Raw genomic sequence first — 26,542 nt, 5'->3', positions numbered from 1 at the left:
GGAATGGATCAATCAGTGTTTTCGGCGATTGAATGATCAAGCCTGGATCTCAGGCTTGAAGCATTCATTCGGCGATCGGACAGTGCAGGAGAAGGTAAGAAGACCTCCTCCTGTGCTACAGCTGTTCGGGATGCCGCGATTATGCCGCGGAGATCCCGAACAGCTCCCTGAGCTAATCGGCAACTTTCACTTTTGTTTTTAGCCGCGCGGCTCAGCTTTGAGCGTGCGGCTAAAGGGTTAATAGCGCGCTGCACCACGATCAGTGCCGCGCGCTATTAGAGGCGGGTCCCGGCTTCACTATGACGCCGGGCCTGCCGCGATATGATGTGAGGTCACCGTGTGACCCCGCATTATATTGCAGTACCGGGACCAAGGATGTACCCATACCTCCTGGGTCCTTAAGAGGTTAAGTACAACAACATATCAATTTTTAGATTTCATGACAGTTTTTTAAAACATGGATGATTCTGCTTGTGTGATGACTGATTCTTTCTTTGCTCATATCTCAAATCATTCAATACTTACTTGACAAGGGAAAGCCACTCACACTAACTGGCATGAACAAAATGAGAAATGGAATATCCTTCTCTAGCCACACAGAGTATTACACTCTGAAGACAAAATCAGTCAAATAACAACTCACGCGTTATACCTCTCTTAAATATTAAGGCTTAAATACATAGAAGGGAATTTATCAAGGGTGGTGTAGGCAAACCATTTTTCTATACTTATAAGCACAAAAAGTCTCTAGACACAGTATCTCAGTGAATGGGCAGATTATATGGCACAAATTAACAGGCACAAGGCATATCACAATCCTCACAATAACAACCTTTTTAGAGTGTACCTGGACATCGTGGCTTGCATTAGGTGCATAGATATCTTTCATTAAAGTTAATCACTAACTCAAAGACATACTTCAATCCATTGTTTTTATTTCTTATTTCTCTTGTTAGGAACTTTTCAGTATAAACAGTACAAACTTCATATGTAAGATATCCGATCTTGATCAGTTCAGATGGAAAACAACCTGTGCTCCATCCTGCCGCAAACCATTTTTCTATAAGTTTCCATTTTTGTGGCTGCGATGTGTATGTGCGCCACATTTATTGAATGGTTGCATTCCATGTGATAAATATGGTGCAATTACACATTGGCCCTCATTTACTATTGCAAACCCGACATGTTTTGTTGGGTTTTGCGCCAGATTCTGTCGCATTGCGCCAGAAATTCTGTCTGTGCCAGATTTTGTGCCAGAATGTGCGCCACAATTGAAAAAACCCCGACTAACTCTCCATTTTGCTAAAAAAAAAAATGTAATGAAAAAGGGGCGTGACTGCTGGAAAATGGGGCATGGTCTCTGAAAAGGGGCGTGTTCCCGACATTTTCACAAAAACCCAACATATTTACTAAGGTTTCCACATAAAATGTGGTGGATTTGAGCTGAGGAAAACCCTACAGATCAGACCATGTGTAAAAAAAAAGCAAAGTGTAGGGAAAGTGGAAAATGTAGGGAAACCTTAGTAAATACTGTGGAAAATAAATAGTAGGGAATTAAAACCCACAAAGAAACCTCCACTCTTAGTAAATTAGGGCCATTGTGTTTTTTTTTTTTACAACACTTTTGTGTGGTTCCTTTTCTGCGACCTGTTGTGGCAATTTGTGTTTCATACTAATGCTGTCCGCTGCCAGTTTTGTAAGCCAGGTCAGAGCTGATGTAGATTTTAGATAGATTGAGGGCTTTACAAATTTTATTTGTGACTTTTTCACCAAATGTTGCACGTGATAAGTTTATGACATAACAGAAAGGGAACTTGATTTTGACTTATACAACCATAATAAAATTGTTTACTTAAAAAGTCATAAAAAAGCAATGCCACAAATTTAAAGCAAAAATATAGTCTAAATACAATTACATATCCCCCCATACCAAATCTGACATCAGTAGTCAAGTAGTTTAAAGGTGCTACTGCAACTACTTAGCAAGTATAATACAAGGGTCATATTCTAATGAACAATCTGTATATGATACTTAAAGAGTACCTGTCATCAACAAAAACTTTTAATATGTTGTTCATAATCATTAATGAAGGTGTATTGTAATATATCTTCATTAAAAAATAATAATATTTATACCAGTTTTTTCATTTTATACTTTTGGCCACTAGGGGTCTCTCTTCTATTCCTGGTCTGCAGGCAGCTTCCTATGCTTTTCATAGTGAGTGTGCAGCTTTTAGGACTAATGCTGAAAAGGCACTGGTACTTCCACAGGAAGTTCAGTACTCTCAGCTCAGGACTCGCTCCCAGCCTGGAGCACTGTGAGCTACAAGCCTGCACATGCCTCTGATATAACAGAGGCCAGTCACCTCCCCCTCCCCCCTGCTCTGTGTTCTCCCTGCCCCTCACCACATGTTATCTTATACATTGTATATCTCACTGCACTCCCTGCTCTGTGCCCCCCCCCCCCGACATTCATCTTATTTACTGCCTCTGTAATTGCTCCCACCGCCTCTGGTTCTAAGCATTGAATTTTTAGTGCAGAGAGACACAGGAGAGAGAGAGACAGAGGTTGCCGCCCCTCCCCTGTACTTAGTCTGTATGCACACTGAAGAGCAGTGTTTCCCAACCAGGGTTCCTCCAGCTGTTGCAAAACTACAACTCCCAGCATGCCCAGACAGCTGTTGGCTGTCTGGGCATGCTGGGAGTTGTAGTTTTGCAACAGCTGGAGGTACCCTGGTTGGGAAACACTGCTGCAGAGGGAGAGCAGGAAGACTGGCAGAAGCAGAGTCCCGGCCAGGCTTCATGTGACATCATGCCTGCCGGGACCCGCCTCCTTCCACCCCTCAGAAAGACAGTGCTCCTGAGCTAATGAAGAGGGATAAAAAAAAGGTATTTCCACAGCGTTTTAAACCTCAATAAACACAGGAATAGGCATAGTTAGAGTAAGGGACAGATGGGGAGGGGGATCAGGGAAAGTTTATTTGATGACAGGTAATCTTTAAGGGTTGTGCAACGGTATTGAGTGGGAAAGTGTGTTCAAAAGATCCTTTTAAACTGATCTTTGCCAAAGACCGTAATAGCATGTGTCTTTACCAGGACTGCACAAACCTAATTTTAACATTACTCCTTCAATTTAGGAACCAAGGAAGTTATAAAAAAAAAAAAATGATAATTATAAATCCAATGAGAGTGCACTCCAGCTCACCCCTAGTGTTCGCACTGCAGCACAGACGGGAGTCAACCAACTCCAAAGATCCAAGCAAATAACAACAAAGAAATATCCAGCACATTAGCTCGGTATAAAATCCTTAATCCTTTATTAGCAACCGAACAGACATAGAGGGTAACACGTGACGCATTTCAGCTGTTTTGTGCGGCCTTAGTCGCAATGGTAATTATAGTAATAAAAATAGTCATCAGCAGCAGAATCTCTGGGGCATTAGGATATACTATCACAACACATTGATTAGCTGGATTAACATGTGCAAGATAATCATGGTTTCATCTATACCTTTACAATTTAATAGCAGGTACCTGATATATGTCAGCGAAGAAATAACTTTGTTGGCCATAGAAATCTAACAGCATATAGAGTACAGTTTTTGTATAACAGTTGTACAGTGTATGAAGCTATAAATGTTATAACCATATTTATAGACTTTTTTTTCAAATATAATATGCCTAACATTTTCACTTTATAAGTGTGTATGATGATATGTAGGATGTTCAGAGTAGCTTCATTGACCCGTCTAATCTCTTCTCTCCCTGGTGACTTAAAGAAGTACTGTAGTTATAGATAGGGGATAAGTTCTAGATCATTGGAGGGGTCCGACCACTGGGACCCCCCAATGATCTCCTGTGCAGGGCCGTGGCAGCCCGCAGGAATGGTGCATTCCGTCCCCAGCATGATGCGGTGGCCAACAAGCCCCCTCCATGTATCCCATAGAAATGCATGGAGGAGGTGTGTCTGTCCAGGCTTCCTGCTGGGACTGCCGTGGCCCTGTGTAGGAGATCGTGGGGGTCCCAGCAGTCGGAACCCCCCATGATCTATATCCTTCAGATAAAGGATATGTTATATTTCACTACAGTATTTCTTTAAGTGCAAATGTGTTGAACCTCCTACTATATAAAATACACTCACACTGTACCCCACAGTTAGTTAACGCAGGCTGCACTTACCATAAGCCATATCTTTTCTAGAAGCTGCTGTGTAAAATTATGGTGGCCACCGTACTTGCAACTTGAACTGGCCAGCTTTCTGCAATGTAGCACTGCAGTAATGTAATATAAATATATACTCATCCAATAAAATACCATGCTTACGTCATGTTGAAGGTCAGAGATGAATTTTTAAAACTTCATTCTAACATTCTTTGCTATTCTAACTACCTTTTTAGTTAGAATTGATGATGATGATGATGATGACTACTAAAGCTACAAATTGTTTGCTGTGTTTCTGAGGAATATGTCATACTTCATCAGTAAGAGTCCAAAAGAGAGACTGTTCTTAAAAGTTATTAGAGATATATCTGTCCAAGGACTATAGTAATAATATGATAAGGCAAATTTTGAAGAATTAGAATTGTATCAGTTTTAGTTTATAGTTCTATTTATAAAAGTATAATAAACATTTACATTTAACATTTTATAGCTTTTCAATTTCTTTATATTGTAAAAATATGAAGCTGACATAGGGCAAACATAAAAATATCAATAGTAATACAATATTATTAAATATGCTTATTGTATATTATTATAAAAACATTTTATTATTTAGTCATGTATACTTAATATTTTGCTGGTATAGTTTAACATTCTAAATCATATTTATTTATACATGCACACATAAATAGATATTCTAGTAAATGTAGTCCAGTTTATAAAAAATTTAGCTAAAATGTTATTACATATTATTGCTTGTATGTTTGAAAATCAATATATTTAATGTGTATTAAACATTTCCTTAACAATTTAATTGAAAAGTATATTATTTGATCATGACCTATTTTAGTTCGTTTTCTTATTATAATCTCTCAAAGAGAATTGGAATAGATAAAGAATGTAAGTGTATACTCTGAATATGTGAAGATTTTATTAGAATAACATCATATGTATATTTATGTGGAAATAAGACAGAAGAGAATAGAATGTATACAAGTTATAATATAGTTTACTATATTTTGCAGAGATAGTTTACATTTAGACAATATGTTCAGTTATTACTATAGAATTCAGAGTTGCTGTTCCTCATACAGCCTCAGAGCGCCACTGTTGGACCATAAAAGTACAAATTCTACAAAGCTTCACTATAGTGACACGGAAACAGATCTGCAGAACATCCCACAGTACAAGATTTGACTGATACATGCAACTTGCATGTTCAACTGGGAATTTAAAGCATATTTGGACAACATATATTTTACTTTTCACTGCATGAAAGGAAATAAAAAAGAGAAGGCCAATGGAAAGAAAAACAAATTATACCCATAGAAGGACAATACCATGGCAAGTATTCTTTTACTTGATTTTTATTGCATTAACAGAGACGGCAGCTCAGCTTCAATATTCCATACCCGAGGAACTGAAGCATGGATCTGTAATAGGAAACATAGCAAAGGATTTAGGCATAAACTCAAAAGATTTATCTGTCAGAAAATTTCATGTGGTCTTTAGAGGAAAAATACAGTATTTTAATGTCAATTTAGAAACTGGGGACATAAGTGTTGCAGAAAGAATAGACAGAGAAGCAATGTGTGGTATGAAACAGACTTGCTTAATAAGCTTTGAAGCTGTTATTGAAAACCCTTTACAGTTATTTACTGTTAAGGTGGAAATTCAAGATGTCAATGATAATTCTCCAAATTTTTTAAAGAACAGTTTTGACATAGTGATCATTGAGTCCGCCTTGCCCGGAGTGCGGCTTGCTTTGGAAAATGCCCAAGATGATGACCTAGGACCTAACTCTGTACAAAAATACCAAATCAATGACAATGAGTTCTTCAGGTTAGAAGAAAAAATAACGGATGGTATTAAATATCCAGAACTTATTCTAGAAAAGGCATTGGACAGAGAGAAGCAAAATCATCACCAACTAATTTTAACAGCTATGGATAGTGGAAAACCTGCCAGAACAGGAACTGCTTTTATAAGAATTTCTGTTCATGATGTAAATGATAACTTTCCAAAGTTTAGTAAAGATACATATCATATAACCTTAAATGAGAATTCTCCTATTGGGTTTCTGGTTTTGCATTTGGATGCCATGGATGAAGATGAAGGCTCCAATGCACAAATAACATATTCATTTGGAAATGTTCCAGAAAATGTACGCAATATGTTTGCTGTGGACCCTGTAGGTGGTAACATCTCTGTTGTAGGGAATTTAGATTTTGAGATGACAGAGGAATATAAGTTTACCGTGGAAGCCAAAGATGGCGGTGGTCTTGTTGCTCATTGTAAGGTGTCAATACAGATTGTTGATGTTAATGACAATCCACCTGAAATAAAGGTAACATCTCTTACTACTGAAATTCCAGAAGATTCCCCTCCAGGTACAGTTGTAGCTCTAATCAATGTTCATGATTTGGACACTGGAGACAATGGTAAAGTTTTCTGTCATATTTCTGAAAAGATGCCTTTTCAGTTGGTATCCTCATCTCCAAATTATTACAAACTAGAAACAACCGCAAATGTGGATCGAGAGAGGGCGTCTGAGTATAAAATCAGAATTACTGCTGTTGATACAGGAGCTCCTCCATTGTCTTCTGAGAGGACAATTGACCTCATGATCTCAGATGTCAACGATAACCCTCCTGTTTTTGAGAAACAAAGTTATATTATATATATTCCAGAAAATAACCAAGCAGGATTATCAATACATAGTCTATACTCATCTGACCTTGATCTGAATGACAACGGCAAAATTGCATACAATATTCTAAATAGCAACATTGAAGATATTCCAGTTTCTTCATATGTTTCCATAAACTCCATGACTGGCGTTATTTATGCCCAGAGATCATTTGACTATGAACAGTTGCGTGAATTTCAGTTCCAGGTGATGGCTAAAGACAGTGGATCTCCTCCTCTAAGCAGTAATGTCACAGTGAGGATATGTATCATTGATAAGAATGATAATGCTCCTAAGATCCTCTACCCATCAGCAGACACTGAGGGATCATCATTATTTGAGTTTATTCCTCACTCTGCTGAGAAAGGTTATCTAGTTACCAAAGTGATTGCAGTGGACGCTGACTCTGGACACAATGCCTGGCTCTCTTATCACCTACTACAGGTTCCTGAACCGTCTTTATATACCATTGGACAGCAAAATGGTGAAATCAAGATATCTAGAGCCATTCCAGACTTGGAATCATTAAGGCAAAAAGTTACAGTTTTGGTAAAGGACAATGGATCTCCCTCTTTATCATCTACAGTAACCCTGAACATAGTGGTAGCAGAAAACTTCCAGCAAGTGGTACCAGGAATTAGACATGAACCCATTTCTACAGAATCTTCGGCTGATACAACGTTTTATCTAGTTGTTTCTATAGCTCTGATATCTATTATATTTATTGTGACAGTAATGGTTATAGCCATTTCTAAATGCAGAAAAACAAGTACGCCAACTTCTTTTGGAAATCTTGGCGGACATGTATATCCTCAGTTCACCCTTGGATGTCCTTCTGAGATCAGTGATACAAGTTTACCTTTCCCATTCTCATATGATGTGTGTGTGACTCTGGACTCAAAGCAGAATGAAATCGCTTATCTGAAACCATTGCAGAATGTCCCTACAGAGAACCTCATAGACACTGACGACTCAGCAACAACAAAAGATGGTTCTCAGACAACATCTGTCTTACCAGTAAGAATACTTTACATTTTTTTTATTCATTTTCCAGTAATTTTTTTGATGGGTCATAGTGAATAAAAAATCTCATTATTGTGTTTTATGCAAGGATTTTTCAGTTTTATAAATTTATGTAAAAAATGTTAAACCCCTTCCTAAACAATACTGTATGGTTATGGATTGCATGAGAAAGTTTGGTAACAGTGTGGAAGCCAGGCTGGGCCATACCTGGCAGGTGCTGACTAGAGATAGCAGCCATCACTCACTGGTATTGACCGACATCACAGATCACTCTGATGCCGGTCATTTAACCATTTAGATGCTGAGATCAATAGCAATCACAGCATCTAATAGTTACTTCATAGTGGGACAAATTGGCACCCTGCTATGTAATAAAAAAAACAGCAAAAACAAATGAAAACAATATATACATTTATTTGGAGGTAAATTTGGAGGAAATACCTATTTAGAATACATGTGTTTTGCTTTCTAATATTTGTAGGTTTTCTAAGCATATGAAAAATAAATCGTACGTCCTGAAGTCTTAAGTGACTTTGAAGCAAGCGTGTCTCACTGCTAAACCTTTAGATGCTGTCCGTGATCAATGCCAATCACGGTGTCTATAATGAAAGTAAAAGTTTCGCAATAGCTTTTCTGGGCTGATTTTGCAGTGATACTACTGGGATCTGTAGTGCACCAACTGGACATAACTATATGTCCAGTTGGCGCACTGCAGATCCCAGTAGTTATGTATATACACACATTGCTTAATATCAGTCACATGCACTAATTTCAGCCCATTGACAATAGTATTGTCAGCATGCTCTTTAACACATACAAAGATCACTGTCCAGAGAGTGTGTGTGTATATGGGAAGGGGGGGGGGGGGTTGAGGGGTGTTAGGGTGGGATAGGTTGATTGTATGTATGATAGTGTTAAATAGTGTTCTTTTAAAATTATTTTAAAATTCATTTAAATCAATGATGATAAAAATAATAAAAAAAATAAATAAATAAAAATTGACCAACTAATAAGGTTTAACTTTAAAGGGGTACTTCACTGGAAAACATTTTTTTTAAATCAACTGGTGCCATAAAGTTAAACAGATTTTTTAATTACTTCTATTAAAAAATCTTAATCCTTCCAGTACTTATCAGTTGCTGTATAGTCCACAAGAAGTTATTTTATTTTTTGAATTTCCTTTCTTTCTGACCACAGTGCTCTCTGCTGACACCTCTGTTTATGTCATGAATAAAGCAGGATATATTTTCTATGGGGATTTGCTCCTACTCTGGACAGTTCCTAAAATGGACAGAGGTGGCAGCAGAGAGCACTGTGGTTAGGAAGAAAGGAAATTCAAAAAGAAAAGAACTTCCTGTGGATCATACAGCAGCTGATAAGTACTGGAAAGATTAAGATATTTAATAGAAGTAATTTACAAATCTGATTAACTTTCTTGCATCAGTTGATAAAAAAAAAAAAAGTTTTCCAGTGGAGTACCCCGTTAACCTTAAATTGCCTTTAGAAATCTTTTTCACTAAAATTACAAAAATATATTGTAACATAGCTAAAGTAAAATCCATAAAATTTTATATCAATTTTTGTCCTTAAAAAATCTTATTATTAACCTGTGAGTGCAAAAATATAGTATTAGAAAATATGGTATATAGCAAATGAATGTAATATTTGGTTTATTAATTTGATATACAAATACATTTAAATGTATTTATTCTTGCAATAAATACGTCTTCACTCATAAAAGTGAAGTTGGTGTTAAAATGTTTGTTGAGTCTTCAGTGAAATTAGGTTATGGTAACATTAACGTCATGGCCTCCATTCATGATAAAACTACGACAGCTGAGTCAGATTAGTTTACAATGAATCTAGACAATTCCCCACATTATTACAAGGTGTCAGGTTTCTGTCAGGATTCCAGTATTTTCATGGTAAGAATAGTATGGCAGGCTCAGCTATTTTTGTCTTAAAAAATGATTTCTTGTTGGAAACCATAAATTGTAAATGTCAAAAGAGCCTTAAAAGGGTACTCCAGAGTACCCCTTTAACAACTTATTGTCCTCAATCATAATAGTATGTCATGACAGTGAAATGACCAGCCCTACTAACCTTTGTACATTCTAAATTATTATATAACAACATTTGTTGTTTTATTCTCAGCACAGGGAAAGGCACAATTTGCAAAAGAAAATTGTGGTACATGAAGGACAAAATAGTGATAGTAGTAGAAGTATTGGTAGTACAGTATGAAACATTATGGACAAAGCAGGAGATATGTGGCTTTGCAGGGTTAGGGGTAATAGTAGTAGTATTGGTAGAACAGTACATTATTGACAAGGCAGGAGATGTGTAGCTATGTAGGGTTAGTAGTAGTGGCAGCAGTACTGTATGACACATGATAGAGAAGGCAAGAGATGTGTGGCTGTGTAGGGCTAGTAGAAGTTGTAGTGGTAGCAGCAGCAGAACAATTTGGAACATGATGGACAAGGCAGGACATGTGTGGCTTTGTAGAGCAAGTAATTGCGGGAGCAGCAATAAAGTATGGACAACACATGTGGAGTAGGATAAGTAGCAGCAGCCACCATATTGAGAGATTCATCCAAAACAAATCTCAAGTTTCAGATTTGTAGAATCACAGAATCTTGGGACATTCTGAATTTGATTTGTGCTGAAGCTATAGCAGTTAAAGCTTAGGGATGATGTGGAATTACTTTTAATCTAGACTTTAAAATTAGAGATGAGCGAATTCCTGAAAAATTCGGTTCGGTCCGATTTTATTTGCAGCGAATCGCTATAAAAAACGGCTATTTCTGGCCTACAGAGAGGCTCAATAGGGTGTAGAACACTTTGCCATGTACTAACACGCATTGGGAGTGTGCTGTGTTAGTGAAATAATACTGTCATTCAGTATGACATGCAGATTACAGGCATCACTATTAGAATCACTGTCGCAGAGCGTCTGGATGTGGCAGATTTTTTGTAACTGGGGAGCAGCACCTAAAATCTGTTCGGCACTATCCACATTTGTGAAGTGTTGGTGTGGCACCATGGTCAATCTACTCTGATGCTTCAGGCATTGGTGGATGGAAATCCTGGCTGATCCATGCCTGATTCATCTTCACAAAGGTCAGTCTCTCCACATTTTTCATGGACAGATGAGTTCGCCTTGGGGTGACTATGGCCCCTGCCGCACTAAACACTAGGGATGAGCGGCATAGGCTATATTCGAATTCACAATATTTCCCGAATATATGGACGAATATTCGTCATATATTCGCGAAATTCGCATATTCGTTATATTCGTTTTTTTCGCATATGCGAAAATATATTCGCATATTAACAAATATTGAGCCCTCCCTTCCTTAATGGTATAGGGAACTGTGACTAGTGTATTAACTCTGTGATTTTTTGCCCATTGAAACAAATAGGCCCATTGTGGTCTATGGGGATCTCACGGCATGTAAAACAGTAAGCTAAGCAGGACCGTCTTGGCAGCACAGTGGATTGGAGACCACCACGGGTTTGAGTCCCGGGGTGGGACAGAGTTTTACAGTGTTGTAGTTTAACTTTACTTTCCTGGAAACGCTGCTGAGTTGCCCATAGCAACCAATCAGATTGCTTCTTTCATTTTTCACAAGGCCTCTGCAAAATGAAAGAAGCGATCTGATTGGTTGCTATGGGCAACTCAGAAAATTTTCCTGGAAAAGTTTCTGAGTTGCCCATAGCAACCAGATTCCTTCCTTCATTTTTCAGAGGCCTTTTCAAAAATGAAGGAAGCAATCTGGTTGGTTGCTATGGGCAACTGCACAACTCTTCCTCTACACTGGTTTTGATGAATCTCCTCCATAGAGGGAGATTTATCAAAACCTGTCCAGAGGAAAAGTTTCTGAGTTGCCCATAGCAACCAATTAGTTCGCTTCTTTCATTTTTAGAGGCCTTTTCAAAAATGAAGTAAGCAATCTGATTGGTTGCTATTTGCAACTGCACAACTCTTCCTCTACACTGGTTTTCCGCATATGCGCATATTCGTGAATAGTGAGCCCTCCCTTCTTTAATGATACAGGGAACTATGACTGGTGCATTAACTCTGTGATTTTTAGCCCATTGAAATCAATAGGCACAGTGTGGTCTATGGGGATCTCATGGCATGTAAAACAGTATGCTAAGCAGGACCGTCACGATATTCGCGAATAAAATTCAAATTGCGAATATTCGTGAGCAACACTACTAAATACCCGCTTTGATGGCACACTTACGGCCAGGCAGGACAGCTTTTTCAGGGCAAATTCTGGTAGTTGCAGCCACAAATCAAGTTTGGCTGCCCAGAAGTCCAGCGGATCTTCAAGGTGTGTTGGCATGGTCATGTCAAGGTATGCCACCACCTGTTGGTTCAGGTCCTGCTCCAGGTCTACCTGCTGCTGATGAGTTGCTTCACTATGTGGGTGAAGAAAGGTACTCATCAGCGACTGTAGACTCAGGCTGCTGCTGATGGAGCTGGTACTGCTCCTGCCACCCCATCCCTCTCCAGCAGCCATGGCAGTGGAAGGTGAGCGCAGAGGGCCCCACAAGTCAGACCTGTGAGAGGATGGATGATGTAATCCTGGCGACTGACTAATAATGTGGCTTCCTCAAAGGGCCTGAGCAAACGACAGGTGTCACGTATGAGCTGCCACTGGTTGAGATTGAAGTTACATAGGGGAGTACCCCTATCCGCTTGGATCTTCAAGAAAAAGGTGATGTCTTTTCTCTGTTCGTATAGTCGGTCCAACATATGGAGGGTGGAATTCCAACGTGTGGCAACATCGCAAATCAGACTATGTTGGGGGCTACCGTTCTGACGCTGTAGCTCAAGGAAGGTGGGCTTTGTGGTGTACGAGTGGTTGAAGTGCATGCAAAGTTTTCTTCCCATTGTTAGGATGTCTCGCAAATGGGGGGATCACTTCAGGAACCACTTGATAACCAGGTTGAACATGTGTACCATACAGGGCGCATGGCTCAGCCTTCCTTGTCGCAGCTCAGACAAGATGTTCTTCCCGTTGTCAGTCACCATGGTTCCTATTCCCAGTTTTTGTGGAGTAAGCCATGCTCTGATTTCTTTATGAATGACTTTTAGCAGTTCCTCCCCTGTGTGACTCCGTTCGCCAAGGCAAACCATGAGAAGAACAGCGTGACACTACTGTGCCCTGCACACATGGTATGCTGAAGGGGCACTATGACTTGTCCGTGCAGTGGAGGCTGAGGACACGGTGGAGGATGAGGAGGCGGAGTTGCACACTTTCACAGGACCAATGGCCTGAGAGCGTGGAGGAGGAAGCGTACTGACCTGTCCAAGTTGGTGTTGTGGCTGTGCAGGAACCACATTCACCCAGTGGGCCGTAAAGGACATGTATTGTCCCTGACCATAGTTACAGCTCCAGACGTCGTTGCTGCTGTGCACTTTGGTACACACCGACAGGCTCAAGGACTGGCCCACCTTCTCTTCCACAAAATTGTGCAGGGCTGGTACTGCCTTTTTTGCAAAGAAAGGACGGCTTGGGACTCTCCACCTCGGCGGATCAACCATTTTAGATGCCCTGGAGCCTGGACCTCAGTAACTGTAGTTTCATCAAGCGATTCGTACGATAGAATCATGGCGATATTCGCATTCATTACGAATCAAATTTTTCATGAAATTTGTAACGAATTCGGAATCGTTAGATTCGATTAGTTCATCTCTATTTAAAATGTCCCAATATAAACATAACAGAGTATACTATTACTAATTACTATTACTTCTGATTCTTAATAAATTGGGCAATGGCTATAAGAACTATAGTGGTAGGGCTCCAAATACAAAATGTTCCAAAATTTATGATAAAGCTACAGCATACCTGCAAACTCTCAAGGAACATTAATGTTATTATATGAAGAAAAAAGTTGCAAACACTACAGTGAGTATATATTTATATTTGTATATATATATATATATATATATATATATATGTATATATATATAATCTAAGTTAAAAACAGCTCCCACAAGGTATGCAGTATAAAAACCACAAAAAAAATAAAAATTATAAATCTTTTTAAAGAGTATTAAACTTATACAAGCCATTTCCCTTCTTTGCAACAGGGTTGCTAATATTGTTTTCTCCTTATTTGGTAATATATTACAGTTTAATACATAATAGAACTTTTTCTTATAAAATGTATAGAGTAAACTTTTTGCTATTGAAACAAATGATAAACTAACATTTTACAGTGATGCTGCAATCCCCTAAGCAGACTCTAAGTGCTGCTGTTTGACCATGTATTGAAACTTTAACTGTAAAGACCAGGATTCCTTTTGTATGCAATGTAATAACATATTTCTGTAAGACAAGACACCAGCCTGAATTTTCTTCTTGTCTTGCAACTTGCATTATTCTATTTTAATATACAATATCTGAATTTATTAATCATCTTTTTAATGTGGATGCTTTGAATGAAGCGGCAGATGAATTCTCGAATGGATACAAAGATTGTTACTGGCAAAATGAGAAAGATGGGATGTCAGGTAGTATTTCTTATTATTTCCTTCACCTTTCATTATGTTCTTGCTCAGCTTCATTATGCAGTGATTGAAGAAATGAAGCAAGGTACTGCAATAGGAAACATAGCAAAGGATCTGGGACTCAATGTAAAGGAATTGTCATTAAGGAAATTTCATATTGTCTCACGTGGCAAAATGCAATATTTCAATGTGAATTTAGAAAATGGAGATTTGTACATAGGAGATAGAATTGACAGAGAAGAAATATGTGGAACAAAACAAACTTGTGTATTAGACTTTGAGTCTGTGATAGAAAATCCTTTACATTTATATACAATTAAGGTGGAAATACAGGATGTAAATGACAATGCTCCAAGTTTTTCCAAAACTTATTTTGACATTATGATTAGTGAATCAGCTTTACCTGGAGTCCATCTAAATTTACTTCATGCACAAGATCCTGATTTAGGAACTAACTCTGTGCAGGACTATAAAAGCTATCAAAATGAATACTTCTCCTTGGAAATTAAAGTGAACAAGGAAGGAATTAAATCTCCAGAATTAATACTCGAAAAGCCACTGGACAGGGAAAGACAAGAGGTTTACGAAATAATTTTAATGGCTTTGGATGGGGGGAATCCTCCTAAAACTGGCACAGCTATCATAAAAATCATTGTTCTAGATGTCAATGACAATTTCCCTAAATTTAGTAAGGACATGTATAAGGTAAGTTTAACTGAAAATGCTCCTATTGGTTTTCTAGTTCTCCAGCTTAATGCAGTAGATGAAGATGAAGGTTTAAATGCACAAATAGGTTACTCATTTCAAGACGTTCCTGAAATTCTATATTCAACTTTTGACTTAGATCCAGTAAATGGTACTGTCAAAGTTATAGGAGGTATTGATTATGAAGTTACAGATAAATATGAGTTAACTGTAGTAGCTAAAGATAACGGAGGCCTTGCCGATCATTGCAAAATAATCATTGATATTACTGATGAGAATGACAACGCGCCCGAAATCACCATCACGTCTTTCTCAGCAACGATTCCAGAGGATTCTCCACCATCTACAATTATTGCATTGATAAATGTTCATGATTTAGACAGTGGACAGAATGGGGAGGTTGTCTGTGAAATCTTTGACAATATTCCCTTTCAGCTAGTCTCATCTTCTGCTTATTATTATAAACTGGTTTCTATAACAAATATTGATAGAGAGAAGATGTCTTCCTATAACATAACCATTACTGCTATAGATAATGGAACGCCTCAGTTATCCACCAACAAAACTGTCTACTTGAATATTTCTGATGTCAATGATAATCCACCTGCCTTTGAGAAGGAAGGTTATATTGTCTATGTCTATGAAAACAATCTACAGGGGACCTCAATACATAATCTTCATGCTTCAGATAAAGATATAAATGACAATGCCAAAATAACTTACTCTGTTATCAGTAGTAATATAGATGATATCCCAGTGTCATCCTATGTTTCCATAAACTCAATGTCTGGAGTTCTCTATGCCCAGAGATCATTTGACTATGAACAGTTGCGAGAATTTCAGTTCCAGGTGATGGCTAAAGACAGTGGATCTCCTCCTCTAAGCAGTAATGTCACAGTGAGGATATGTATCATTGATAAGAATGATAATGCTCCTAAGATCCTCTACCCATCAGCAGACACTGAGGGATCAGCATTGTTTGAGTTTATTCCTCACTCTGCTGAGAAAGGTTATCTAGTCACCAAAGTGATTGCAGTGGATGCTGACTCTGGACACAATGCCTGGCTCTCCTATCACTTACTACAGGTTCCTGATCCTTCATTATTCACCATTGGCCAATATACAGGTGAAATCAGGATCGCAAGGAATCTTCTGGATGTGGAATCTTTAAGGCAAAGGATTGTGGTTCTTGCAAGAGATAATGGGATTCCATTCTTATCCTCCACAGTTACACTGAGCTTCATAGTTGCAGAAACCTTTCAACAGGTTGTCCCAGAGATAAAACGTCAACCAAGTAATGCAGGCTCTTCATCTAACATAAGTTTCTACCTAGTAGTTGCTATTGCTGTAATCTCTATTATATTCATTGCTACAGTGATAATCATAGTAATTTCTAAATGCAGAAAATCAGCTATACCAACAACTTTTGGAGCATATAGCGGAAACTTCTATCCTCAGTTCACCCTGGGATGTCCTTCTGAGATCAGTGATACAAGTTTACCTTTCCCATTCTCATATGATGTGTGTGTGACTCTGGACTCAAAACAGAATGAAATTGCTTATCTGAAACCAGTGCAGAACGTTCCTACAGAGAATCTCATTGATACAGATGATTCAACAGTATTAAATGATCCAATACCAAGCAGATTGCTTGACACTAGCACCCAACAGGTAAGAGAAATGTAACTATATTAGGATATAAATCATTAAAATAAGATGGAAATGTAATTAAATTTAATTAAAACTTAATTGTTATCTATATTTTAGGTAAGACAGCCACATAAGAAGCATATAACTACAAATTTCTGTTGTTAGTTTTGTAAAATATCTTATACGTCCAATGGTCAACCATAGCTAGTCTCCAGCGTTCTTGTGCCAAATGAAAGCATTGCATGGTGTAGTTTTTAATCAGAGAAGTTGATTTAGTGCCATACTTCTTTTCAACCTAATGAGCACCAGAGGGGATGCCACAACAAACTTGTTGCATCCTGTGTCCCCATCCGCATTGGCTTTGGATTCCTGGACATATGTGAACCCTACTGAGTCCTATTTTAGGGACTTATTTTGCCATTCCTTTTCATGATGCATGAACATAGCCTTAGCTTGATCTAAAAAAAAAAAACATTAAAATTGGCTGATTAGCACAAATTTTTCTAAATGCACTACTAGCAGAGGCTGGAGCACCTGTTTAAGACTTATCTCTAGTAGCTGGTTCTTCATAACTTTCTATGACATACAGATGTAACAGTCCTTACATTTCCCAAGTTCCTTAACTTTAGGAATCCAACTACTCATGAAACCGATTGAACATACTGGCCCTAATTTACTATTGTAAACCTGACCTGCTTTTGTTGGGTTGTGTGCCAAAATGTGGTGCACTGTTCCACAATTCTGCACATTGCACCACAAATTGTATCCGCACCAGATTTTTTGGTGAATTGTGCCAAAATAAACTACAATGCTCTTATGGAATCAGGGCCACTATCACAGCACTCTCTTAGAACACTTAAAAGGTTTTATTTTCAGAACAGTAACTGGCAGATACACAGAATATAAATGTAGTATCTGGATATTGTGCTGTTGTGAACAGTTGGCAATCTTACACCATGTTTTATTGAATACATTGAAAGAAGTTAGGAAAGGACACATCTGTATAATACCAGGCATCTTGATAGCTTTTAACAATTTGTCATGTAATGAAAATAGAAGCCATCTTTCATAATAGTGAAGTAAGTAGATCATCTTCTTGGCTAATATTTGCAAAATAGCTTAAATACTTATACATTTGACAATAATGGCATGATTCCTGTTTCTGGCACTGTGCCAGTGCATTGTGTCAACTATTGATATCCTATGCCAGTGTTTCCCAACCAGGGTAACTCTAGCTATTGCAAAACTACAACTCCCAGCATGCCCGGAGAGCCAAAGGCTGGGAGTTGTAGTTTTGCATCAGCTGGAGGCACCCTGGTTTGGAAACATGGGCCTATGCTGGGGATAGGTCATCAATAGTTTTTGTCCAGAAAACCATTTTAAGTGCCAATTATGACCCCCAGACCCCTTCACTTGCCCCCCCTTTTTTTTTTTCGATTCCTTTAATTTTCATATAATTTGCTTATAAGTGTGCAGTACATCCAAGTGTGGAATATATAACATGAGTGAAGGTAGCAATCAGATGATGTAGCCAAAAAGGCTTTAGATATTTGATTGCATGCTTGAATTTTAAGTTTGAGTGAAAAATGTGGAATTGATACTATTAACCCCTTAAGGACCCGGGGTTTTTCCATTTTTGCATTTTCGTTTTTTCTTCCTTACCTTTAAAAAATCATAACTCTTTCAATTTTGCACCTAAAATCCATATGATGGATTATTTTTTGCACCACCAATTCTACTTTGTAATGTCGTCAGTAATTTTACCCAAAAATGTACGGCAAAACGGAAAAAAAAAACACCGCCATTTTGTAACTTTCTGGGGCTTCCGTTTCTACACAGTACATTTTTTGGTAAAAATGACACCTTCTCTTTATTCTGTAGGTCCATCCGATTAAAATGATGCCCTACTTATATAGGTTTGATTTTGTCTTACTTCTGAAAAAAATCATAACTACATGCAGGAAAATGTATACGTTTAAAATTGTCATCTTCTGATCCCTATAACTTTTTTTATTTTACGGCGTATGGGGCGATATGAGGGCTAATTTTTTCGCCATGATCTGAAGTTTTTAGCGGTACCATTTTGTATTGATCGGACTTATTGATCGTTATTTATTCATTTTTTCATCTTATAAAAAGTGACCAAAAATACACTATTTTGGACTTTTGAATTTTTTTTGCGCATACACCATTGACCGTGCAGTTTAATTAATTATATATTTTTATAATTCAAACATTTACGTACGTGGCGATACCACATATGTTTATTTTTATTTAAACAGTTTTTTTTCATGGGAAAAGGGGGGTGATTCAAACTTTTATTAGGGGAGGGGTTGAATGATCTTTATTCACTTTTTCTTTAAATTTTTTTTGCAGTGTTATAGCTCCCATAGGGGGCTATAACACTGCACACACTGATCTTTTACATTGTTCAATGGTTTCTCATAGGAAACCATTGATCAATAATTCTGCCGCTTGACTGCTCATGCCTGGATCTCAGGAACTGAGCAGTCATTCGGCGATCGGACAGCGAGGAGGCAGGTAGGGACCCTCCGGCTGTCCTGTAGGCTGTTCGGGATGCCGCGATTTCACCGCGGTGATCCCGAACATCCCCCTGAGCTAACCGGCAGTGCTTTACTTTCACTTTAGACACGGCGTTCAACTTTGAACGCCGCGTCTTAAGGGTTAATAGCGTGTGGCACCGCGATCAGTACCGTGCGCTATTAGCCACGGGTCACAGCTTTTGTTAGAGGCCAGGCCTGACCCACTATGACCTGCCAAGCCGCGGCCCCGCGTTATAGAACGGGAGCGGACAAAAAATCTGGTTCGATCTGAATATATTCACGGCACATTGCTATTAAAAAATGGCTATTTCCAGGCTACAGAGAGCCTCAATAGGTTGTAGACACTTTGCCTTGCCATAACATGCATATGGAGTGTGCTGGGGTAGTGAAATAATACTGTTATTCAGTATGACATGCGGATTACAGGTGTCACTATTAGAATCACTGCCGCAGAGCTGCACAATGAGTCTTAATGCACTATGGCTGCTTGCAGTCTTTGAATGGGAAGTGCTTCCTGTGATGATCTCAATTGTCAGACTATGAAGCCACTTATAAACTCTCCCTGTCTGCCTGCAGTGATGCGGGCTTGAGGTCAATGGATTTCCCCTGTGCTGATCTGTATTATCAGTAAAGCTGATTAGTGACCACACAGTGTCTGCTCTCTCTCTAGCCAGAATGAATGCAGGCTTGAGGTGAATGAATTCGCCACTGTAAAGACCTGTATTGTCAGTAACGGTGATTAGTGGGAACACAGTCTCTGTTCTCGGAAATGGCTGCCGAATCTATAGGGATGTGACATCACAGGGCTGGCTGGCTGCTGATGTCACAGCCATGTGATTCAGGGTGATCCCACCTACCCGCCTTCCCAGACTTCCTTGCCCCATGTCTTCACATGTGTAGCTATCATTTTAGCCCCCCCCTAGCCCACACAAAATGTAGTGAATAAAGCGATTCATTACCACAAAGTGTGACGAAATTCGGATTCGTTCAGAATCTAATTTTTCATGAAATTCGGAGCGAATTCGACTTTGTCAGCTTCGATTAATAACCACAGTACCTTAAAAAGTTGAATAGTCACTTCAATTTGTGTAACTTAAAAGGGGAACTCCGGCGAAATACATTTTTATAACAATATGCCCAGGCTGCCTGCATAAAAAAATATATATATTTTACTTACCTCCTGCACTCCTTCAGTGCCTCCAATTCCTCTGATGCCTTTGGGGACTCAATTCCTCACATTGACACTAAGCCAATCACTAGCGGAGGCAGGACATTGCTGTGGGCAGCAATTCACTGAGCTGTACTGTGATGTCTTGGACCCGAGAACCAGGAAGAGGATCACATGTGAGACCGGGGCATCAATACTGGAGGCAGTGGTGGAGGGCAGGAGGTAAGTAAAGCTTCATGTTTTTCATGCAGGCAGCCTGGGCATATTGTTAAAAAATGCGTTTTGCCATAGTAGTCCTTTAAAGGGGTACTCTGCCCCTAGACATCCAAAGGAGGGAATAAGATGTCTGATCTGGGGGGGTCCCGCCACTGGGACATTCCACGATCTTCCTTCAGCACCCAGCATTTGTTTAGAACACCGGCTGTGGCACCAGAGGCTTGGGAGGCAACGGCCACGCCCCTCGTGACATCACACCATGCCCCCACAATGCAAGTCTAAGGGTGGGGGTGGTGGCAGTCATGCCCCTACCCATAGACTTGCATTGAGAGGGAGGGTGTTACATCATGAGGGGGCATGGCCGTGACATCATGAACCTGTGGCGCTGCATCGCTAGTCATCCAGATGTTCGCTCCCTGCACCGGATGACTGGGGTCCCAGTGGTGGGACCCCCACAACCAGATATCTTATCCCCTGTCTAGGGGTGGAGTACCCCTTTAAAGGGAATAAATTACCCAGATTTTTTTTTTCATTGATTAGAGATGCTGAAACATGTTCTTTTTTTTCTAATATTTTTCTATTACTTACATTATTATCTTGGCAACCATCTTGCATAAGCTGTTTTTATGTATATTTTACAGCAAGCCTCAAAGGATCAATAGTCTGGAACAGACCATATTCACTTTTATGGGAGACATTTTTAGGCATGCTCCAGTGTAGTGGTCATTCCACAGCCCTGAACATCAGCTACTGCAAAAAGATCTTGTATTATCTATTTACTAGTGTCAGCTTTCACTGTAGTCCTGTCTGTGATAATAAGGTTAAGCACCTGACAAAAAGGGGAATATATCCTCAAAACATGTTGTTCATAAATATATTGCTTTACTTTTTTTTACTTGTCCATATACAATTAAGGACCTTACAAAGAGCAGATTAAACCCCTCAAAGCATGTTGTCCATAAAATCATTATTATTATTTTTTAATCTGTCCATATACAGTAATTTCCAACTGTTGGTGAGCATCAGTGATACATTCAATCTTCATGTGATCCTTTGAGATTTTTCTCCTTGTTCTACATCTTCCACCATATAGAAAATTGCCCTCAGTTGCTAGGTTTACACATTGTAAAGTAAAAAAAAAAAATACTACAATAAAATAGCTATATAAAGAGGCATCATTTTATCTAAAAAAAAAAATGGTTATATTAAAGTCTATGGAAAAGCATCTGTCAGTGCACACATTATTTAAAGAAAAATTAAGTGTTGATGCTTTTATTGGAGCACATTATTATATAAAAAAATGACACTTTTTATATCAATTTCACTGCACTATTTTTGTTTTCCCTGTACATTGTGAAAACTTAGTCTGCTGTACGCATCACAAAAAGTAAAAAGAAATTTTACTTGTATTCGAAAATGATTCTCATAAAAAATGGTGTCATATTGTAATACGTAGTGTAAGACTAGGTTCACACTATGGAATATCCGGGTGGAATTCCGCATTGAAATTCCACTTGGCAATTCCATAACAGACTTAAGTAAAGACCAGGATGCATTAAATGCACTTTTAAACTTTGTATTTAGATAATCTTTGTATTTAAATACAGTTGTTTTATATATATATATATATATATATATATATATAGTATTTTTTGATATATTACACTTATACCTGTACTTTTAGATACTTTATCTACATACTTACTGAAAGAGTAAATAAAAACCAGCGTTGCTGCAGTTCCATAAGTAGACTCTAAGTGCCACTGTTTGACTGTTTATTGGAAAGGAATTCTAACAGCTTTCAGTACCTGCTACAATTTCATAGCAAGAATCTGCAGGACAAGACACAATAAAGGATCTGCATGCATCCTCCTGCAGCTGGTTTTATTATAATATAATATTGGATACATTGTTTTGTTTACTTTCCTTTGTGGATATTCAAAAATATATTACGAATCAGAAATATCACTTCTCAAATGATTAAGAAGACTGACCATTCTGGAAAAAGCACAATGAAATGGCAAGTAGCATTTTTTCTTCTTTTCCTTATATCTGGGCATACCTTTGCTCAGCTTCAGTACTCAATCCATGAGGAATTAAAGCAGGGATCCACAGTAGGAAACATAGCAAAGGATCTGGGATTACAAATAAAGGAACTTCAAGTAAGGAATTTCCATATTTTTTCTAGAGGAAACATTCAGTACTTTAATATAAACTTAGAAAATGGAGAATTGTATGTTGCAGAAAGAATAGATAGAGAGACTCTCTGTGGAGCAAAACAAAATTGTCTAATCAGTTTCGAGGCTGTGATTGAAAATCCTTTACATTTATATACAATCAAAGTGGAAATCGAGGATGTAAATGATAATTCTCCAAGTTTTTCAAAGAGTGTTTTTGACACTGCAGTTAGTGAGTCGGCTTTACCTGGAGTACGTTTAACTTTGGGACTGGCCCAGGATCCTGATATCGGAATCAATTCTGTACAGGACTATAAGGTAAATGACAATGAATACTTCTCACTAGGAATAAAAACAACCAAAGATGGAATTAAACATCCTGAACTTGTTTTAGAGAAAGCCCTAGATAGAGAAAAACAAAGTATGTACGATTTAATCCTAATAGCTTCTGATGGGGGGGCACCTTCTAAAACCGGGACTGCCCTCATAAAAATTGTAGTTCAAGATGTGAATGATAACTTTCCCAAATTTGATAAAGATATTTATGAAATAAGTTTAAATGAAAATGTTCCTTTTGGTTTTCTGGTTCTTCAATTGAATGCAGTAGATGAAGATGAAGATTTATATGCACAAATAAGATACTCATTTAGTGATGTTCTTGAAACTATCTACTCGGTCTTTAGTTTAGATCCAGTTAATGGAAGTATTAATGTGATTGGAAATATTGACTATGAAATCACAGAAAGATATGAGCTGACTGTGGAAGCTAAAGATGGGGGGAACCTTGCTGCTCACTGCAAGATCTATATTGATGTAACTGATGTCAATGACAACGCGCCACAAATAACAGTCACGTCTCTTCTAACATCTATTCCAGAGGATTCTCCACCAGGTACAATTATAACACTTCTCAATGTCCATGACTTAGATAGCAAAGAGAATGGGGAGGTTACTTGTGAACTTTCCGAAAACGTGCCATTCCAGTTAATATCAACCTCAGGAAATTATTTTAAATTAGTAACTACAACGTCCGTTGATAGAGAGAAAGTTTCTCAATATAACATAACTATTACAGCTATAGATAATGGATCTCCTCAACTATCTACCAATAAAACAGTTCAGTTGAATATTTCTGATGTGAATGACAATGCACCAGCCTTCGAGATGCAAAGTTATGTTGTCTACATGCAAGAAAACAATATGCAAGGGACTTCAATACATCGTATCTATGCATCTGATGAAGATATTAATGAAAATGCTAAAATTACTTACTCTATTCTTAGCAATAACATAGATGATATTCCAGTCTCATCTTATGTTTCCATTAACTCAATGACTGGAATTATTTATGCCCAGAGATCATTTGACTATGAACAGTTGCGGGAATTTCAGTTCCAGGTGATGGCTAAAGACAGTGGATCTCCTCCTCTAAGCAGTAATGTCACAGTGAGGATATGTATCATTGATAAGAATGATAATGCTCCTAAGATCTTCTACCCATCAGCAGACACGGAGGGATCAGCATTATTTGAGTTTATTCCTCACTCTGCCGAGAAAGGTTATCTAGTCACCAAAGTGATTGCAGTGGACGCTGACTCTGGACACAATGCCTGGCTCTCCTATCATTTACTACAGGTTCAAGAGCCATCTTTATTTACCATTGGTCAATATAATGGTGAAATGAGAATCAGCAGGGATCTTCCAGACATGGATTCTTTAAGACAAAAAGTTGTGGTTCTGGTGAAGGACAATGGAGTCCCCTCTCTGTCATCTACAGTTACTTTAAGCTTAGTTGTTGCTGAAAACTTTCAACAAGTTGCACCAGAAATAAAACATCAACCTATTAATTCAGATCTATCCTCCAATACTACGTTCTACCTTGTAGTTTCAATTGCTCTGATCTCTTTTTTGTTCATTGTAACTGTAGTCATTATAGTGATATCAAAATTTAGAAAAACAAGCATGCCAACATCATTTGGAGCATTTAGCCAAAGTGCGTATCCACAGTTCACCCTGGGATGTCCTTCTGAGATCAGTGATACAAGTTTACCTTTCCCATTCTCTTATGATGTGTGTGTGACTCTGGACTCAAAACAGAATGAAATTGCTTATCTGAAACCAGTGCAGAACGTTCCCACAGAGAATCTCATTGACACTGATGAATCTACAGCTGTGGCAAATAATCAGCCAGAAAATACTTTATCACAGGTAAGTGGTCAGCTAAGTATAGTCATCATATTAGAAACTATAATAAATAGGGATAATAAAGGATTTAAACTACTGTACTAGGATAAAGAGGTCAACAATTGTATACAAGTAAATCATAATTGCTAGTCTAAACCAATACTATTTGATGTTGAAATTTAGTATTAGGCATATGAACATTGTATAGGTGGAAGGGGTTCCCAGCTTGGGACCTCCTCTAGTATTTATAAAAAGAATCCCATTCTCTCTGTAGGAAAATTGTAAAGTAAAAGCATACATGTCATCCAGTTTACAATTGGTACAGTATATTTTGCCATTGATGTAATAATTTTTTGACTCCTTTAAGAATTTTTATATTTTGTGTTATAGTTAAAGGGGTGCTCTGCTGCCAGACATCTTATCACCTATCCAAAGAATAGGGGATAAGATGTCTGATCGCGGGGGTCCCGCTTCTGCCTCCCCCCCTCCCTGTGATCTCTCAGCACCTGGCATTCTAAACAAATGCCACACCCCCTCCATTCATGTATGAGGTCATGATCATGGCCACCTGCTCCAAGAATTCTGAAGAAAATGTTCAGAATTCTGGGGCACAGGAGTACCCCTTTTTAAGGTGGCCATACATGTTAGATATTGTTTGACCAATAGCTATTCCTCTCAAATCTTTCCTGGAGGTTTTAATATCCCTTGAGCAGAAAGGATCAAGCATATTGAAATCTAACATGTTTGGTCCTTCTTTCCCCCAAAATCTGCTGTTGGAGTAGAGTTGGGCGCCATCATAATCATTTAATGTTCGTCTTTTCCTTTAAAAAAAATCATGTAATGACTGAGTTGTTTAACAATGGGAATTCTTTAGTCCATTGTACTTAACTTGCAGATCATCATATCATTTAAAGTTGGGCAAAAAGTATTTAGTCAGTCACCAATTATGCAAGTTCTCCCACTTAAAAAGATTGAGAAAGGCCTGCAATTTTCATCATAGGTATACCTCAACTATGAGAAAAATACAAACAAGGAGAGCGCTCCTAGTGTGATAACGTAATGTAAAGAGGAGATGGAAAACAAGCAGAAATGCTCACCAAGTGTACTTGTACTGCGACCAAGTACAACTATGGTGAAAGCGTGAGATAACCCTTCGACGGGCAAAGAACGGCAGCCGCTCCTGGCAACACAGGTGAAGCACTCAGACGAATCCCTCCAAGGAACAGCCCAGGATAAAGGCAGCGCACAAGACTTCAAAGGTAAAAATGGTTTATTTACCCGGTATGCAACGCATTTCGCTGGATGACCAGCTTCATCATGCCTGATGAAGCTGGTCATCCAGCGAAACGCATTGCATGCCTGGTAAATAAACCATTTTTACCTTTGAAGTCTTGTGCGCTGCCTTTATCCTGGGCTGTTCCTTGGAGGGATCCGTCTGAGTGCTTCAACTATGAGAGACATTCTGAGATAAAAAAT

The 26,542-nt window shown here is 38.4% G+C and overlaps 1 protein-coding gene across 24 annotated transcripts in view; it reads left to right on the top strand.

Moving 5' to 3' along the window:
* The window catches only part of LOC130267390 (protocadherin gamma-C5-like), a 571,493-nt gene that overhangs the window by 211,741 nt on the left and 333,210 nt on the right, over positions 1-26,542 (top strand). The window contains exon 1 of one of the 24 annotated variants that reach the window (XM_056517133.1): positions 5,401-7,867. The exons of 21 other annotated variants lie outside the window; for them this stretch is intronic. In XM_056517133.1, the coding sequence (XP_056373108.1) occupies positions 5,462-7,867 (2,406 nt within the window). In that variant the 5' untranslated portion in view covers positions 5,401-5,461. Of the gene's footprint in view, positions 1-5,400; positions 7,868-14,256; positions 16,779-22,566; positions 25,091-26,542 lie in introns of those variants that run through there. 2 more of the 24 variants (XM_056517093.1, XM_056517131.1) reach the window with 2 other exon arrangements.

Source organism: Hyla sarda, chromosome 4, assembly GCF_029499605.1.
Source record: "Hyla sarda isolate aHylSar1 chromosome 4, aHylSar1.hap1, whole genome shotgun sequence".
NCBI lineage: Eukaryota > Metazoa > Chordata > Amphibia > Anura > Hylidae > Hyla > Hyla sarda.
The sequence above is the reverse complement of the archived record's forward strand: the minus strand, read 5'-3'. Positions and strand labels throughout refer to the sequence as shown.